Source organism: Dromaius novaehollandiae, chromosome 1 (genome assembly GCF_036370855.1).
Source record: "Dromaius novaehollandiae isolate bDroNov1 chromosome 1, bDroNov1.hap1, whole genome shotgun sequence".
Classification (NCBI taxonomy): domain Eukaryota; kingdom Metazoa; phylum Chordata; class Aves; order Casuariiformes; family Dromaiidae; genus Dromaius; species Dromaius novaehollandiae.
The window spans coordinates 20,959,193-20,975,899 of record NC_088098.1 but is presented as its reverse complement, the minus strand read 5'-3'; the positions used below and the strand labels follow the sequence as shown (position 1 = coordinate 20,975,899).

Sequence of the window (16,707 nt, the reverse complement as noted above, 5' to 3'; positions counted from 1 at the left end):
TGCAAATGTAAATTCTGGACCTAGTCAAGTTAATGGCATCTTTTTGACTGTGACATCCAAAGTTATTAAGTTAAACCAGAGAAGTGCTTAATCAGATCCTTTGCCAGGCAAAGTAGTTCTTCCTGCCACAATGCCAGTAACATAAATCTGTGCATGCACAGACGTGTCACTAGGTTCACATTGCCTGAAGAGCTTTGTTGAGTGAAAGTGCGAGGGAGGAGTCAATAATGGAATTTCCAGCTTGATTTTACCATTTAAAAGGTAATGCTCGCATAAGCACAGTAAGTGTCTGCTTGAAAACACAATTTGGGTGCACACAGAAAATACAACATGGATGTCAGAATTCCATTTATTTTTAGAATTCTATGACTAATTTATTTTATCCCCAAAGTGAATCTTTCATTGACAGAGTAATTCATTTTCTCTGTCTTAGTCCGCACATATTCTCTCAAGACTTCCAAAAACATGGGTAATTAGTGACAACGGAAATGGCATATGTAACGCACACATATTCTGTTAGAAGTTGAATTAAGAACACCCTGAACAAAAGGACACTGCACAACAATGATCTCGGATCACTATTTAGATAAATCAGTAACATACAGCAGAAAGGTTTAGTACTCCATTACTAACTGCAGCACAAATGCAATTCATAGGATTCACTTGTGCCTTAAAAAACTAAATATTTTACCATATGATATCCACTACAGTGAGACATGTACTTAACTACCATGTCTAGATAGAGGACTACTTTAACAAATTCTTCAGTTATTCCAACTCGGAACAGCACTTATGTTTTTACTGTCTAATTACAAATTATAAGATTACACCTTCACTTAAATGACATCCCTGTAAGAAAGTAAATTTAGCCAATTTTTTTTATTCACAAATGCTTAAACTCCAGACAAAGAGCTATATATAACCACTCTGTTATTTAATGTTATATTTATACTAGTAAACTAAATGGGGACAGAACATGTGCAAGATCACAGACATACAACTGTCATATAATTTATGGCTAATCCTTGGTACGTTTTTCATCCGGGGCATCTACTTCTGAGAACAGTTGAGGGAACAGCATAGGCATGGAACTGTCCTCAGTAAGCAGCAGCACAGATGAGGACACTTAGCTTTTTGCATTTCTGAAGAAAAAATCAGGGCAAGACAGAGTTTAGGAACATGCATCTGAGTTGTACTGTGCCAGCTGCCCTCTGGATTGGTGCATGTTTTATTTAATTGTGCAGATGCAATCTTTAAACTGTCACAATAGGCCAATCTAAACGTGTATGGGTGTAAAGAATCTGTAATCTGGCCAAATATCATTAGTCACATGACTCACTTAAAATATAAACATTGACAAAAAAAAAAAAGAACATCAAATTTTACCTCCTGAAGGCTGCGCAGTTTAAGATGTGCATCTGCCTCATCCTTAGTGAGGAGAATAGTGTTCCATGGAGACCACTCACGGTGCTTATCCCATCTAACCATAACCAAATCATACAGATCATCAGAGGCACTAAGGGCTGACTGACAACCCCATATATTCTCAACCATGTACTGCAGATCTTGTTGCTGAAATTGAAAACAGTGTTGAGAAAGAAGCATGTTTAATTCTACAGGAAAGTCTTGTAACCACATAAGCATCCAAAAAAAGCTTTGAGTGAAAAACTGTTCTATGCATATGCCATATAATCACTTGGTTAAAGAATGTCTAGATATATAGCACATTTTCCTTTAGTGTGGTGTGGCACTGATACATTTATTCTCATGTTATTCAATAAATTAATTATTACTATTTGCTAAGTTACTTGAAGTTTACATGTATTCAGAATAATTTGGTCTGGAAAACATGGGAAATTAGGACAACAAACCCCCCAACCTGTGACTGACTCTAAATCACTGCCTACTTTGCTTCCTTCCCCTCCCTCTGCCTAGGAAGAGTTTATTGTGTACATGATACTGTTATGAATTTTACCAAATGAAGTTATAACATCAGGTAGCTATGATACAAGATAAACAAACAAACAAAAATAGTGGAAGGTCTGTTTGTAAAGGTTCTCTCGTGCAGAAAGGCCTTTAAATGTATTTTCTACATGTGTTTAAGGTTAATTTACATTAATCTTAATTTGTTATTTTACTACTACACATCTGAAATCACTACTAATTCTCAATAAAAACAGCCTCTTGAATGCAAAAAAATATTTTGACTCATGGGCTACCACCAAACTTTGGCAAGCTTTTCTGTCACCCTCCATTAATTCTTCTCTGTTGGTCATGGAAAAATTATTAGAGAATTTTATCTACATGAGACTGCAACACCAGACTTCTAAACAGGTTTTCCTCCAAGCTAGCCATCTGAAGTAGACTCATTCTTTTAAAAAGAAATTTTGACTTATGTGATTAAATAATGGTATTTACTTGTTACATAGTGAATTCCTGACAGAGGATTAATGAAGGTATACTAACACAATGCTTTTGATGAAATGTGACCTCATGTATTCTCACCCATCTTGCTTCCAAAAGCCAGAAGCCCATTTAAATTCTTGCCAGAGAAAAAAGCATTAGGTCAGAAAACGTAATAATTTAAGAAAACTTCAGTGACTTAACCTAAGATACAAAAACCAGACCAAGATCCTCTGCTGTTTAGATATTTATAATTCGAAAGAGAAGAACCTGAAGTTAATCTGGATGAAAGTGACACACAATATCTAGAGACATTGCAGTGGTACAACTGCAAGTGGAACTGCCAAAGCGAGGGCTTTCAGTGTCAAGTTAAAAAGTATGTCATGCCTGAGTACACTAGTGACCACCAACATTCTGTGAAGTCAGACATTTGTTGTTATATATCAGCATATATATGTTAGCTGAAATATTATATGTCAGCAGCAAAAGCTGTTACCTGGAAAAATTTCAGAAGTTGTGTGATGAGAGTAGGGCCCAAGACAGTCTGGAGGATGTCTACATATTAAGACAAACTGAGTTAGACACACAGACAAAAAGCTTTTCGGCTTAATTGGAAACTGGCAGGAACAACCAACAGCTATAAAGTTGAAGTTCTTTCATAGTGTTTCTTAACACAGTCATGATATTTAAAGAATCTCAATATTCCTTTTGGCAGCTGTCTGTGGTAAAGTGCTAAACCACAGTATGGACTATGTTGGTGGCAGTGGGCTGTTGGTGTTTGACTTTGTTTGTTTGCTTGTCTGTTGTTTTACACATACTGACAATACAGTTCAAAAAGTGTGCAATGAATGTTAACTATAAATTTTATTTGAACTGTTTCAGAGACTTAGCAATAAAAATCTGGACTGCTGGATATTTTTAATAAGTAAGACTTTGCAATTACCTCAGAGTTTAAAACCTTCCCAGTAGTTATTGGATGTCAAATTGTTTTGTTGACAAAATAAGTTATAAATTAAAGAGAACTAAAGAGAAAATTTGCTGAAGACAGAGGCAAGAAGTTCTTTGAACTGAGATGTTGTTCCAGTAATGATTATTAAGAAACATTAGCTACTTAGTAATAATGCATAAGATAACAGATGAATACAGATGATGGTAAAAAATTCAGACAATTAAAATATTTAATGACTCTCACTCCTAATGAAGGCAAAACAGTAGAACCTCCAAACACACAAATATTCTACTAACATTGAACAAGAATGTCAAAACCTCAGCTTCTTCATTTTTGCCTTCTGAAAACACAAAATGATATAGTTGTTTTACTAAAACAAATTCTCAATGGTCTATAAATGCTTTAAAAGCACTATCTCTTGAACAGAATTATACCTATGAAAACATCATTGCCACTTTAACGATGATGCCAATTATCTTCAAGCAACAGGAGGGCAGCTGCAAAACCAGAATAATTCTTATCACCTGATTCTTTGACCCAACAACTAGACTTTTACTTTCTTCTACTGTATTGCTTGTAATCACTTTTGAAAGTATAGCTATACTTCCAGAACTTGAGAGCTTCCTTATGGTATGGAGCATTCCATATCACAGGAAGAAGTTTTTGTACCTTTTAGCCAATCTCTTTTCTTATGAAGAACACACACAAAATAAAAGAAAAATTATAGCCAAAGGCACTTATTTTCATTACTAGCAATGTTCTTTCAGACAGTACCTGAACTAAGTAAACAATTTTAGCATCATCCTGATAATCAGCTTCAGACTCTCTGAGATTTTTTAGTATAAGTCTGTACTTCAAAAACTCTTCTCGCTGCCGAGCCTCATTATCGATCTTACAACATAAGCGACATCTGCCAATGGTGCGTGAATTAGCAGGAACAGAGAACTCAGTAGATGGCAAGTAATTTTTGCAGCTACGACAGAAGTTAACATTTTTATAAAGCTTTAAGGGATCTGGTGGAACCTAAAAGGTTTTAAAAAAAGAAAAAGTCAATTTATCACAGAGTATCTGGCTATTACTAGCATGTAATCCTAAGAGTATAAGGAATACCCTTTACAAAATTTTTTCCAAATAGTCTAATATTTAAAAGTTAGCAAAATTTATTTTAAAATACCCAATAGATTTTTTTTTAAATAAAAGACCAAAAGCTATTCTATCTTCTTACTGTATTTGTTAAAAACAGTCACACAAATCAGTCCCTTCATTCTTGAACTATATAAAGACCTCAAACATTATGGTCCAGTGCTGTTGCTGGCACTTTTATGTATGCAGATAATCAGCCACTTTGGAAAGATAACAATAGAGAGAAAACAAAGTAATTTTTCAGCATTTAATTTTTCATTTAGACAGTCCTTTATATCAAAAATGAAACACCGAGATTATGGGCATATTGATATTTTGGCATAAGAATATAAAAACAGCAGAGCTATTTGTCAAAAAAAAAAAAAAAAAAGAGGGGAAGATAATAATCTAGACCTGCTAACAAGCTCCTCACCCTCCCCTTGCTTCATGGGGTCTGTGAGGAATATGATATAGCCTGTGAGGAGGGCCCATGGCCATTACTGGTGAGTTTAAACAGTCTGACAATTCAGCCACCCACTATGGTCATTTGCCCTTTCCGAGAGAAACCTGGGGCCTGTGTCCCCTTGCTGTCTGTCAATGAACTGCCATCTTTTTTAATTTTTGTCAGTACAACTGGTTTGTTGAAGGTTACAGGATTCTAATACAGATATAGGTGCAATTCAAACTTGAAGTTAGAGTGCAGTAAACCAAAAGCTACAGAAGACAAAGTCTCTGTTGTGACTCATCTAGGTTGCACTATACCTACTAAACCTAGGTAATATGAAATAATTATTAGTTGGTTCCAAATCCCACTATTACTTACTAGGCCTCTATTCCTGAGATGTCATCAAACACAATTAAGAGGAATCCTCTGCTGATCAATGCAGACTACACAATGCTGCCTAAAGCAGCCATAATGAATTATATTTTTCACGTAATTTGTCGTCAGACAAGAAAAAAACATATAATTTAAAACAGTTGTCCACTACTATGTCCACTTCCTACCCATATCTGCTTTTCATGAAGTAGCAATGGGCTGCACAATAGAAGCTGGTAACCACAACATCTGCTTAGGTGGAAGTTCACTGCATATCACTGACAAAGGCAATATGCCTCCTCTCTGGACTGATGGGATGCTGCCCTCCTTCCAGCAGCAAAGAACAAAAGTGTTGTTTTTTTATTATATCACTTTCATTAAATCTATTGGCTCCCCTCTTGCAGTTTACTGTTATCACCCTGTAAGCCCTACCCATTTACAATTCTCAAATTTGCTATTTCATACCTAGAGTTCCTGGGCTCTGTTAGTACTACCACAGAATACAACCATTTGTCAGGTTCTTATAATCATGTCTATGCCCCATGCTCCCTATACAAATAGCTATCTGTGCAAGAACTGTGTTCTTTCAACATTTTACTTCTTGAGGAACTCCTCCTGCAATTCTACCATAAAAGCTAATAGGAAGTAAGATAAAAAGCATTAATTGTTTCTCATTCCCCTTCTCTATCTTTAGTTTGCTAGCCCCTCTGTCAGACTGCAGAATAGGAATATACCTTAAGTATTCTAGCAACTTCAGGGTTAAATTTTGGAGTTTTAATATACTGTAGAAATAATGTACAAATTCTTTTCCTCAGTCCTTCTAAGTTGCATTCTTTCACGTCTCTCAACATAAGATCGACTTCTCTGTCAATTAATTCCACTATTTCTTGCGTTAACTTACATCCATGTTCCTGAAAGAAATCACAGAAAGAAAAAAAAAACAAAACCAGAAGTACATCAATAAGAAATCATACCAAAAAAAAAAAAAATTCTAACACAGATGCAAAAAAACCCTATGGATTCTATGCCATTCACCTTTCATACCTCTGTATGTTCACAAACAAAAAACACACAAAAGGACCCCTTAATGTCTTAGAAATGTTATATTTTATGTCCAAAACAGGACAATTTTAGACTTCTACTGAAATTTCATGTGTGGCTATTCTATCTAGTCTAATAAAAACAAGATCTTATTACCTTAAGAATTGATACATTTTTCTAAACAGTTCCACTCCCTTTGGAGAAGCAATATTAAACATCTAAGGAACCAGATTTTACTAATGATTTTCCTGTCATCAGATTGCAAATGTGTCATTTAATGCTTCCATTTAAAAAGACCTACTCAATGTTCCTTTTTTAACTCTGAAAACAGAAATCACCATAAAAAAGTAAACAAAACACAAGCCAGACAACTTCCAAGAAAACAACCTCCAAGAAAACTAACATAAAGAGCTAAAAAAACCTGAGAATGCTTACAGATTCTGCTTACAAGAGGCAGGACTATGGCTGTCAAAGCCTGTATTGAAGCTGTGAGAAACTGTAAATCTGGAGGCACTGAAGAAAGCTAAGCATCTGAGATGAGACACAGGGCACATGCAAAATTTTCAGCCTCCAATAGGTCCAGAAGTATCTCCCTAAGAAGCTTCAACCGGGAATGCAACAGGAGGTGTAATGAATATACACAGTAAGTAGGTTTTTTTTTAAAAAAAAAAAAAGAGGAAAAAAAATCACAATAGGCATGGGGGAATTGATGATTACGTTTAGGAATGAATAACTCCAATATTTCAAATGCTTAAAGACAGATCTCCAGAGATAGATGATGACAGGTGAATGACAATGAGTTCAATGTTTCTTTACCTAAAATAGAATACTAATTCACAGAAATTCCAAAAGTTGCTCGCTACAATAATATTGACTCTCATCAAAATGAGCAGAAGTTCATGTACCAGCAACATTCCCATTGTTGTACTGACTTTAGACTGAATTATTACAAACGTACTACCAAAGCCAACAACCAGGTATTCATGTGTTTCAATAAGACCAGGAAGCAGCATGGTATTTTATTTTGATGCCAACAGCATCCTGAAAGTACTTTAAATCTCATTATATTCTTATTTTTGTACATGAATAGAAAATGAAAACAAAACATCAGAAGATATGCTGCCAGCTGCTATTTCATAGGAATACTAGTAGTAGCAGTAGAGGTAGGGGAGTGTGTGGGGTGGAGAGCATCAGTACTTGCCAGCTGTAACAGTGACAAAATAAACCAATGAGGTTCTAAAAAGACACTTCAAAGAGTTAAGAAAAATAACAAAAAATTATAATAACCATTAAAATTTCTGTCATAGCTTTTTATCAGGTTGTAATAAATATTAAACTAAACTTTATATTGAAATTATTATATATTAACACACAAAAAAGGTTAAAACAATGGTGTTATAATTCTAACACAACTTGAAGAAAAAATCAGTGCACATCGCATGTTCTAAATTCATGTTGCACTTCATATCTGGCATGTAACAGCTACTCTCCCATGCCAGCTGGTACGCTAGGCTTTCTCTCTCTTGCTGCCAATTGATCATTCTGGCACCCATTTGCCAGGCGAAGCACTGCTGATGTGTCAACATAATTAAGAGACTGTATCTCTGGGTTTGGAAAGCACACCTTCAAGCTAAACAAACAGAAAAATAAAACATACCTTCACTGTACGTCTGAGTGTTAACAGCACATCTATTCTCTCATCTTTCAGGATTTCGTTCATGCTAATGCTGCGGTAGATTTCAAATAGTTCTCTGGCACGGAGTGTGTACTGTGTATCCATTTCAGTGATTTTTCCATCAAATGCTTTCCAACTCTTAGGCTGTGCACACTTCAGAAATAATTTGTATCACTTTGAGCTATTATAATCTGATCACCAGCTGAACAAGTGCATTATGTTACATCAAGTTTCACCAGAGCAAACAAGGACTTAACTCTAATGCTTGGCTAATATGAAAGGCCAATCCTACTTTTGATATTTCTACAATACCTTTTCTACCAGAGCAAGCACTATATTGCATAATTTATTTAAAATTTCAGGTCATCAAAATTTTGGCTTATGGTGTATTAAAAACAAATAATATTCTCCTACTGGGATAGGCGCTACTTTAAAATGAGCTTAGTGACAGTTCTCAGTATTTCACCTTGGAGTCATTAATCAGTCTAAACTATCACTAAACTCAGTGAGACTACTGACTTTGTAAAGATTGCAGACTTAAGCCCTCAAAGCCTACAGCGGTATGAAGCATCTTCACAGAGCTGTTCGATTTGAGATATGTTAGCCATACAGATGGATAAAATGCATAAACTTAGTTAAAGCCGACTAAGGTATGGTACGAGTTTACAGCTTATCAGACACTTCAGCTAGCTCCTTGCTTGCAAGCTTACTACGTAACACATGCCTACTACCTCACTTCTCTCTTTGCACATCAACTTCTATACACAATGAGAAGTTGTCTGAAATATTAGATATTTAGAACAGATATAATTAGTCTATACTAAATAAAAAATGCAGAAAACTTTATTGTAAGAAATATATTATAAAACTAGGTATGCAAAAGACAGACAAAACAACTGGAAAGAGGATTTAATGCTGAATATCTGACATTTATACAATAAATATTGATTATTACATTATGAATGAGGGTGGAACTATAATTAAATGAGATATGTTATTCAGAGGTCAGAGTCCAGACCCAACAGTGACTAAGAAACTCAATAGTAAGAGAGACATCTGTAAAATTAAAACTTTTAATTCCTTAGTGAAATATTTGAACTTCTGCAAAACGAGAAAGAGACGATTTTCTTTCTGCCATAAGGAAGGATGCATTCTACTATGTCTTCAGGACTTTGTTTCATTACATTTGTACAGCACTAGAAATCCTTTAAAAATTTAGGAGCTATATCATTTATAATTCCCCTCTAGGCAAAAAAAAATCATTCAGGATTTTACATTATGTTACAGTTTAAATTTCTTAATGTTTCTAGAGGATACTTATATTCATTATCTACATTTGATCCTTCTCAACAAAATCATTTATTGCAAGACTGAAAGGTCATTTGCTCATGTTAGAGAGTCAATGGGCAAAGCTTACCCACTAGGAAATGGTTATTAAAGTTAGCTTCCTTTGATAAATTTACATAACCCACATATAAGATATATAAGATAACAGTCTTCATTTTACACACTGCAGAAAAGCTGTAACACAGACTAATTATATTATGGTGATACCTAGCTTATTCAAATCATTATATCATATCTGTCATTTCTGTATTTTTTTCCTCATCATCTCACCATAAGTGGGTACTATAGCAAAAAAAGAGATGCAGCTCTTTACTGAAAAAAAATATAAAAGTCTTATCAATAGGAAAACAAAGTTTTTGAGTGTTTCAGAATCTCAAACTCTCTGATTTCAGGACTATTTTCATGCATTCAAGATCAATGTGAGAAATTTAAACCTCCAGATTTTCTTCTCCAGCTCCTTCCTGCTTTTTAGTCAGCTGGCAGTGGTGTGGAATTTGCAATAATCCTGTTATCTGTATTGCTCCAGAGAGCAAGAGTACTATAATTGCACTCTCTTGCCAGCACAGGAAGAGCATGGACACAGGAAAAAAAAAAAAAAAAAAAAAAAAAAAAAAGGTAAGAAAAGAAGAAGGAAAAAAATCCATAGGATGGGTACAGAAATAGCACAGAGCATGAAAGCTATGAACTCTTGAGCAATAGTTAATAATGATGCAGGAATTTCTTTAAAAGAAAATCTGTTGGCTGTTCAAATCAAGTTTTTCCCCTTTAAAATATAGAGGCAGAAGAATGAGCTCATCATAAAAAATGCTTAGAATGTAATGCATGTATGATCAGTAGCAACCATTCTAAAACACACATGCATGGTTAGGGCACATATTCAAAGTTGAAAAGAAGTGAAATAAAGTTTAAAATATAAAGAAATAAATTATTAGTAAGTATTTCAGAAATATGCCATGCTGATGGAAAGACATAGCATCTCATTTGCCACGTATCTAGGAATCTCCGGCCATCAGTTACTATTAGGATTTCTGGTACTGAAAAGCATTTTGCTTCCAATCCCTAGACTCAAGAAAACCATGCGACTCCTGAGAATATATCCTGGAAATAATCTATGTCAGGTGATATTGAAAAGCAGCCCTTTAAAGGAAAAATAAAGATAGAGACGCATTCAAGAGAGAAATATATTTGATTTAGACAGTTCTAGGCTTCTATAAACCCCTGGGGAAGAAACTGTATATCTCAAAAAACACCTTTTCCTTTCTTTAATTCTGATGGAATAGGGGTTAAAAAGTAGATGCAAATGTTTAGCATAAGAGTTTCCTTGTTTTTTATGCTCTTGAAAACAGTAACATAGAATACAATCATATTATGATAATAAACTCATAACAGTTCCATCAGCATTTCAGATCAAGTAATTTGTTTGTAACGAAGAAAGGTCATAGATTTTAATCAAATTGGTTTTTGATGAGCAGTTCCCATACGTCAATATTAAAAAGAATGGGCAATAAAAATATTTGTTGGACAAAAATTGTCATTTTTACTTTTTATCATCAAACATTCTAAATTAAAAAATTCAAACATTCAAAAAATTTTCTCCTGCAACATTTCTTTTCATAATTATTTCACAGATGGATGCAATCAGATGCAACTGGCTATCCAAGTGGATGCATTGCTAGGATGTTATTTCTATTCAAAAGGACTTTTTCTGTATTTTACATTAAAGTCATTTAACAAAAACTAGAAATCATCTTATGAACAGAGATGCAGAAGCCAGGATGCTTCCTTCTTTGGGAATCTTCCCCCTAGTGCTCTCTTGATGAACAAGGTGAGGATAAGAGACGCAATCTGCAATCACAGCAGTCAGGTTGCCCCAGCTAACAAACCTTGTGAAAATATACATTAACTAGATTGCACAAATGCAATCGAAAACATGCTTGTATGTTTGTCCTGCTAGAAGTGGATTCAGACCTCTGAAAAGACAGCCATTAACTGCAATGGGTGAGAAATTCATTTTTTCTGCTGAAGACTACTGGCAGCTTTTTAAGACTTAATTCTACAGTTGAGACAACAAAGAATTTTTTAAATTTTAATACTGAAATGTACATACATCACAGCAAAGAATTAAGCATACCTATGTTCCATACCCTATATTGCTGAAGTACTCATCTGACAGGCTGTATTAGTGTAACTTAGGTTTATGGCAATATATTTGTACAGCCTGAAGCAAACATTGTACAAAATATTTTGAGAGAGAAATGACACTTGTTTCTTATTTTTCTTATTACTGCCTGCATCTCCAGCATGTCACTATTATATTTCATGTAAATATTTAAGTCTTTTCCTATTTCTTCATTTAGGTGAAGTTCTTTTAACTGTCTTCCCTCCCTTAATAGCCTTTTCCTTATCTTAGATTGAAGGGAGCCTAACAGCCTTCGCTGCGCCTTCATGTAGTTCATGCCAAAAAAATCCATTCCTCACTTAAGCCAAATTCCAAAAAAACACTATTTAGAATACCTCTGATGAATTTTATGGGAGTACCACAGCAATGAAGAACTGCCAGACTGCTTGTCAGTTATTTGAACTTTTATTTCTCCCAGCTATGGAAACTAAGGAGTTTTTAAGATGTTTCACTTTTAAGCTTAAGTGTGATTTTAAATCATCTTTATATAAATGTATTCTCATCTTTGTTTTTATAGATGAAAGACTGAAGTACACTTCATCCCTCAGATCATACAAGAATAAAGTATCAGGCTAAAATTCTAGCCCAGTTGAGACCAGTCAGTTTAGTCCCTTTGTTTAATAAGGTAAGATTCAGTCAATGCGCTCTTGACTCTCTATCCTGTACATGAACACAGAATAAGCACTTCTTTTTCAGACAGACATACGATGACCTATGACCCAAAGCCTATGCAGAACAGGGGAATAAACGATGAATCTAGTTCCTATATGACAACATTTTGTGGAGAAGAAAATAAACTATCAATCTATTCTTCAGGGCTAAAATTTAATTTTACAAGCATTTAAAGGCATGCTTAAGTGTTTGCATCGAAAGTTAAAATGCAATAGCAAACTTTTCAGTATATAGAGCAATGAATAGAACACATCTGAGGGGAAGATCACTTAGTCATTAGTTTTGATTAGTGAAACTGGGTATTTTTAAAAGAGAAGCTAATTGGCAGCTTTTTAAAGTTTCAAAAAATAGATTAAGAATGAACATAGTTAAAGTTTCATGCATGGATTACTACATCATTATAATTCACACAACACAAAATGTGTAATGGTAGGAATTATCGTGATGCTTTATAACATCAAATTAGCAATTAGGAATTCTGTTAGAATTTGACCCTTTAATGCTGACAACAGTGCCATCAGAATCACGTCTTTTATGCGCAATAGCTACATAATGCAAAATTATCCACTTGGTGCTAATTTTTATATTAGGTATATAACTAGCTGCATCTATGCTAAAACTCAGATGATAGCCGTAATGATGCATTGTTCTTATCTTCCATCAATAATCTGTCAGAGAGATAGAAAATTCTCAGCTTTGGAAAAAAAAAACACACCACTGAATTTTATTGACATGAATAAAACCAGGATAATTAAACAATAGATAACTTTTGCATTGACATGATTAACTGGCAAAGCTAAGAGGAACTTTTGTCCAATAGTTGGCAGATGTCTGTCATATTCCTGTGCTTTTGTATTGTTTATGTTCAAACTAAAATTACTTCACTGACCTTATCCAGAAAGCGCAGTACTGCTTTTTGTTGATTCTCTTCATCTGCATCTAGTTTGTGTCTCCCAATGGAAGCAATCAGCTGTGTCTCTTGCTCTAGAAATCCACAAAGGGCTGCCTTTCTTTCGGTTCCAGTAAGAGTTCTGTTAAATTGTTCCATCTCCTCCTGCCTCCATGCTATAAATACAAATATTTTTGGTATTTTTACCAAGAAGGTGTTTTCAAGTGAAATTTGTGCTTTCATATATAAGAAATAATATTTAATTTTCTATATTAATTAAAAGCTAGCTTGCATGTTAGGGGATTGTTATGCATATTCTCAAGATGCACAAAATGGCACAGAAATTAAATTTGTAATATGTAGATATTCTGTGAGTGAGTGTGTGTTTGTGTACATCAATGCCAAACTGTCAATTCATGCTGCAACTTCAGAGATGCTTTATGAGAAAAAAAAAAGGAACTCTGTATGTGAGATGGAAGAATTCACTTCTTGGAGATGTGTGATGAAATGATTTCTTCATGATTTTGCATCAGAAACAGCTGTTTGAGCTTTAAACAGTTCTAAAGGGTATAAACAATTATGCTCCTAATGATAGTTAAAAATCATCACTAACAAAGAAGCAAGAAAAGATACCATGAAGATCTTCTCAACTGATGAAGGACAGTATCTTATTGTGGTACCACAAGTATTCAATGCATATAATACTACCGTTTTCCCCTGCATAAAGTAGTAAAATCTCAAGAAGCTTGAAGTCATCTAAAATTGAGATAAAACTTAGTCAAATTTAGACAGCCAATTCTAGCACTCAAGGTCATAAACTGAATATTTCAGTAGTATCATCTTTTGGCATCTAATACAGTTCACATGTGTTAACTGTTAGACAGTCAGCTTTCCTCTCCCTTTCCTCTTCTACTACTGAGTCCTTCAAGTGAAAGGAAGGGACATGCAAGCCATACAATAATATCAGCAGCATGTGAATCAGTACATGCTGTTAAAAATCTGGCATTCTGACTGTTACGGTGAAATCACCAAACCATGGGTACCTGCTGCATTTAAATATGTAAGCTACTTAATGATAAAAACATACAGATGTTTTATCATTTATTTTGCACTGCTCCTTTCTTGACTCTAACTGATGATAAACCGTCTACATGCCCTTACAGAAATCTGTTAGTAAAATCGAATCATGTTTACTGAATAGTATTTTTCTTTGCATACAATATTACAGTTCCTGTCTTTGAGAGGTCTGCTTCATTTCAAATTCATTTGGAGTGTCTTTTTTCCTCAGGAGAGAGAAGAGGGGGCAGAGGGGCAAGGGAGAGAGGGGGGTTTTGTAAGATCTAAAACTTTTGCATTCCTGAATCTTATCTCCAAGTGTCATTACTGTTTCCGAACAGTTATACAAAAACGGAGCACAGTGTAAAAAAAAAAGAAAATCCAGTATGAAATGTGCACTTCCACAAAAATCTCTAATATTCTCTATCAGGAAAGAATGGGGCATGGCAGAGGGAGGGTTAGAGGGGGAATGTTTATTTTCTGTCTGTGGTTTTCTCAGCTACAACACCTTATGTTTTCCATTTTAAAGTATTTCAGTTCATTTCCTTAAAGCTTTCCAAGCTTCGGTATTAATATGACTGCTGTCTGACAAGTTCCAAGTACCTCAAGATATTTTCAAATAAAACCAGTTTAGCTAAGAATAGCACTGCATAGCACGGATTTACATGAAGCTTTATATGCCTAAAGGGGGCAGCAATTTCAAAGGTAAAGCTAATAAATACAGTAAGCAATTTTGTACTTACAGAAATGAAGAGCCTCTCAAACACAATTATCATCAATATTCATCTACTGATTTTCTATATATGTACAATCAGGTTAGAAATACTCCTCTTGGATTGTCTGTTTTACAGGCATGCAAATTTTATTCATTATAATTTTTGTTCCAGTTTTTATGAAGCATATAAATAAAATAATTGATGCTTTTAAAAATAAATAATGCATGTCTCTAGATGCAGACACATTGAATACATAGATATATCTTATTTACACCATACAGTCAACAGGCAAGTTTTTGTACCAAAAGCAATTGCTTGTACTGGCTGACCCTGTAATAATATCCCCCTGTTGTGATCAGCAGCAATACCCTTCACAGCTCTCTAGAGGACAATAATCTCATTCTATTAGTGTCACAATGATTTAGCTTGTGTAGACTGTTGACACTATAAGAATGTGAAAGTTGTTTTCAGCTGCAGGTAGAAAAAATAGTTCATAGAATCACTAAGCTCCATTACAATAAAGAGAATGACTGCAAATGTCCATATAGAGATGCAACTAGTCAACTACAGCAAAGAAAAACAGAGATTGATATCAGATCATTATTTACAACAAAACATGAAAGAGGCATTTCAAATACTGGAGTTTGTTCTTTCACATCTTTTGAATTGGCAAATGCTTCTCAGGTTGACACCCAGACACTAAATTCCTGAACATGCAAAGGGTTTTGTTATTTGTGAATCCAGTGGTATTTAACTAAGCAAATGAGATGCTTATAAAACCATAAGTTTCAAATCTAAAAATATCAGAAATGTCAGGCTCATTCACAAGTTCAACTCTGAGCTTTGTTGTTTCTACTGCAAATAAGACTCTTCACACAAAAAACACTGGATCACGCAGTCAATAGAACATTAACCAGAGAACAGTTTTCTAAACAAAACATTGGAAGAAATCAGATTCCAAACAATAGGGCTTGCAATAAACGGAGAGGAAAAAATGGTGATCTGAGTATGTTGGCTTTCGATTACCTAATCAAATACATTTGTAAAAGAGCTTGATTCTTAAGAAGTGAAAAGCTTGACTCTCTGGAAGAAAAATGAAAAAAAAAACCCAGAAAATTAAAAAAAAAAAGAAAAAAAGAAAAAAGAAAAAGAACAGAAAAGGAAAAAAGAAAAAGAAAAGCAAGCCCTATGAAGAGACCATTCCCAAGACTCAAAAGCTCAAGACCAATAAAAATGTTTAAATTTGTCATGAGGAAGAGCAATAATTTTAAATCATTCATACTTTCAAACAACTGAAGTGATTTGTTCAAGGCCACACTGAAAATTTGACAGAATTAAAAGATCAGGATATAACTTGGGAATACTTGAATCATGATCCTAAGGCCTCTGAATAAGAAACTGTTGCCTCCACCACAGCACATGCCACCAAATTTATGGTCAGTTTACCATGGAAGAAATAGCTTTAACAGCCTATGCAATGAAGCAAGTGATCTATTCTGTCTACTGTGCAACAGGCACAGTAATCTCCTACAGGAGTACAGTAACAACTGCCAAAGAGGTATGCTTTAAACAAGCACTGCAGCCTCAGGTAACATGCTCTGTTACAAGTCACAATGCAAGCACCTTGCTTAATGGAGACATTTTAAAAGAATTCCTGCAGTTTTACTCTATGCTGGTATAAGTTCATTGCTTTCTACTGGTTTTCAGTTTTGTTCTTCCAAAAAGGATTACACTGGTTTTTTTTTGTTGTTGTATTTGCAATGCCATTCTCCTGTAAGTTGTTATGCCAGTTATCTGCAGCATTCACTTTACTTTGCCAGCAAAGGTTAGAGGTGCTTGTC

At 34.6% G+C, this 16,707-nt stretch overlaps 1 protein-coding gene across 7 annotated transcripts in view; it reads right to left on the bottom strand.

Annotated features, from left to right (window-relative positions):
- The window catches only part of IQUB (IQ motif and ubiquitin domain containing), a 32,309-nt gene that overhangs the window by 9,154 nt on the left and 6,448 nt on the right, over positions 1–16,707 (bottom strand). For 4 of the 7 annotated variants that reach the window (XR_010387743.1, XM_026113059.2, XM_026113058.2 and 1 more), the window contains 5 exons: positions 13,095–13,270; positions 7,990–8,160; positions 6,026–6,202; positions 4,127–4,375; positions 1,387–1,572 (listed from right to left, as the gene is read on the bottom strand). Coding sequence is in view for 6 of the 7 variants with exons in the window: in XM_026113059.2 (XP_025968844.2) it covers positions 1,387–1,572; positions 4,127–4,375; positions 6,026–6,202; positions 7,990–8,160; positions 13,095–13,270 (959 nt within the window). In the remaining variant the exon portion in view is untranslated. Of the gene's footprint in view, positions 1–1,386; positions 1,573–2,899; positions 2,959–4,126; positions 4,376–6,025; positions 6,203–7,989; positions 8,161–13,094; positions 13,271–16,707 lie in introns of those variants that run through there. The other 3 variants (XM_064506776.1, XM_026113060.2, XM_026113061.2) reach the window with 3 other exon arrangements.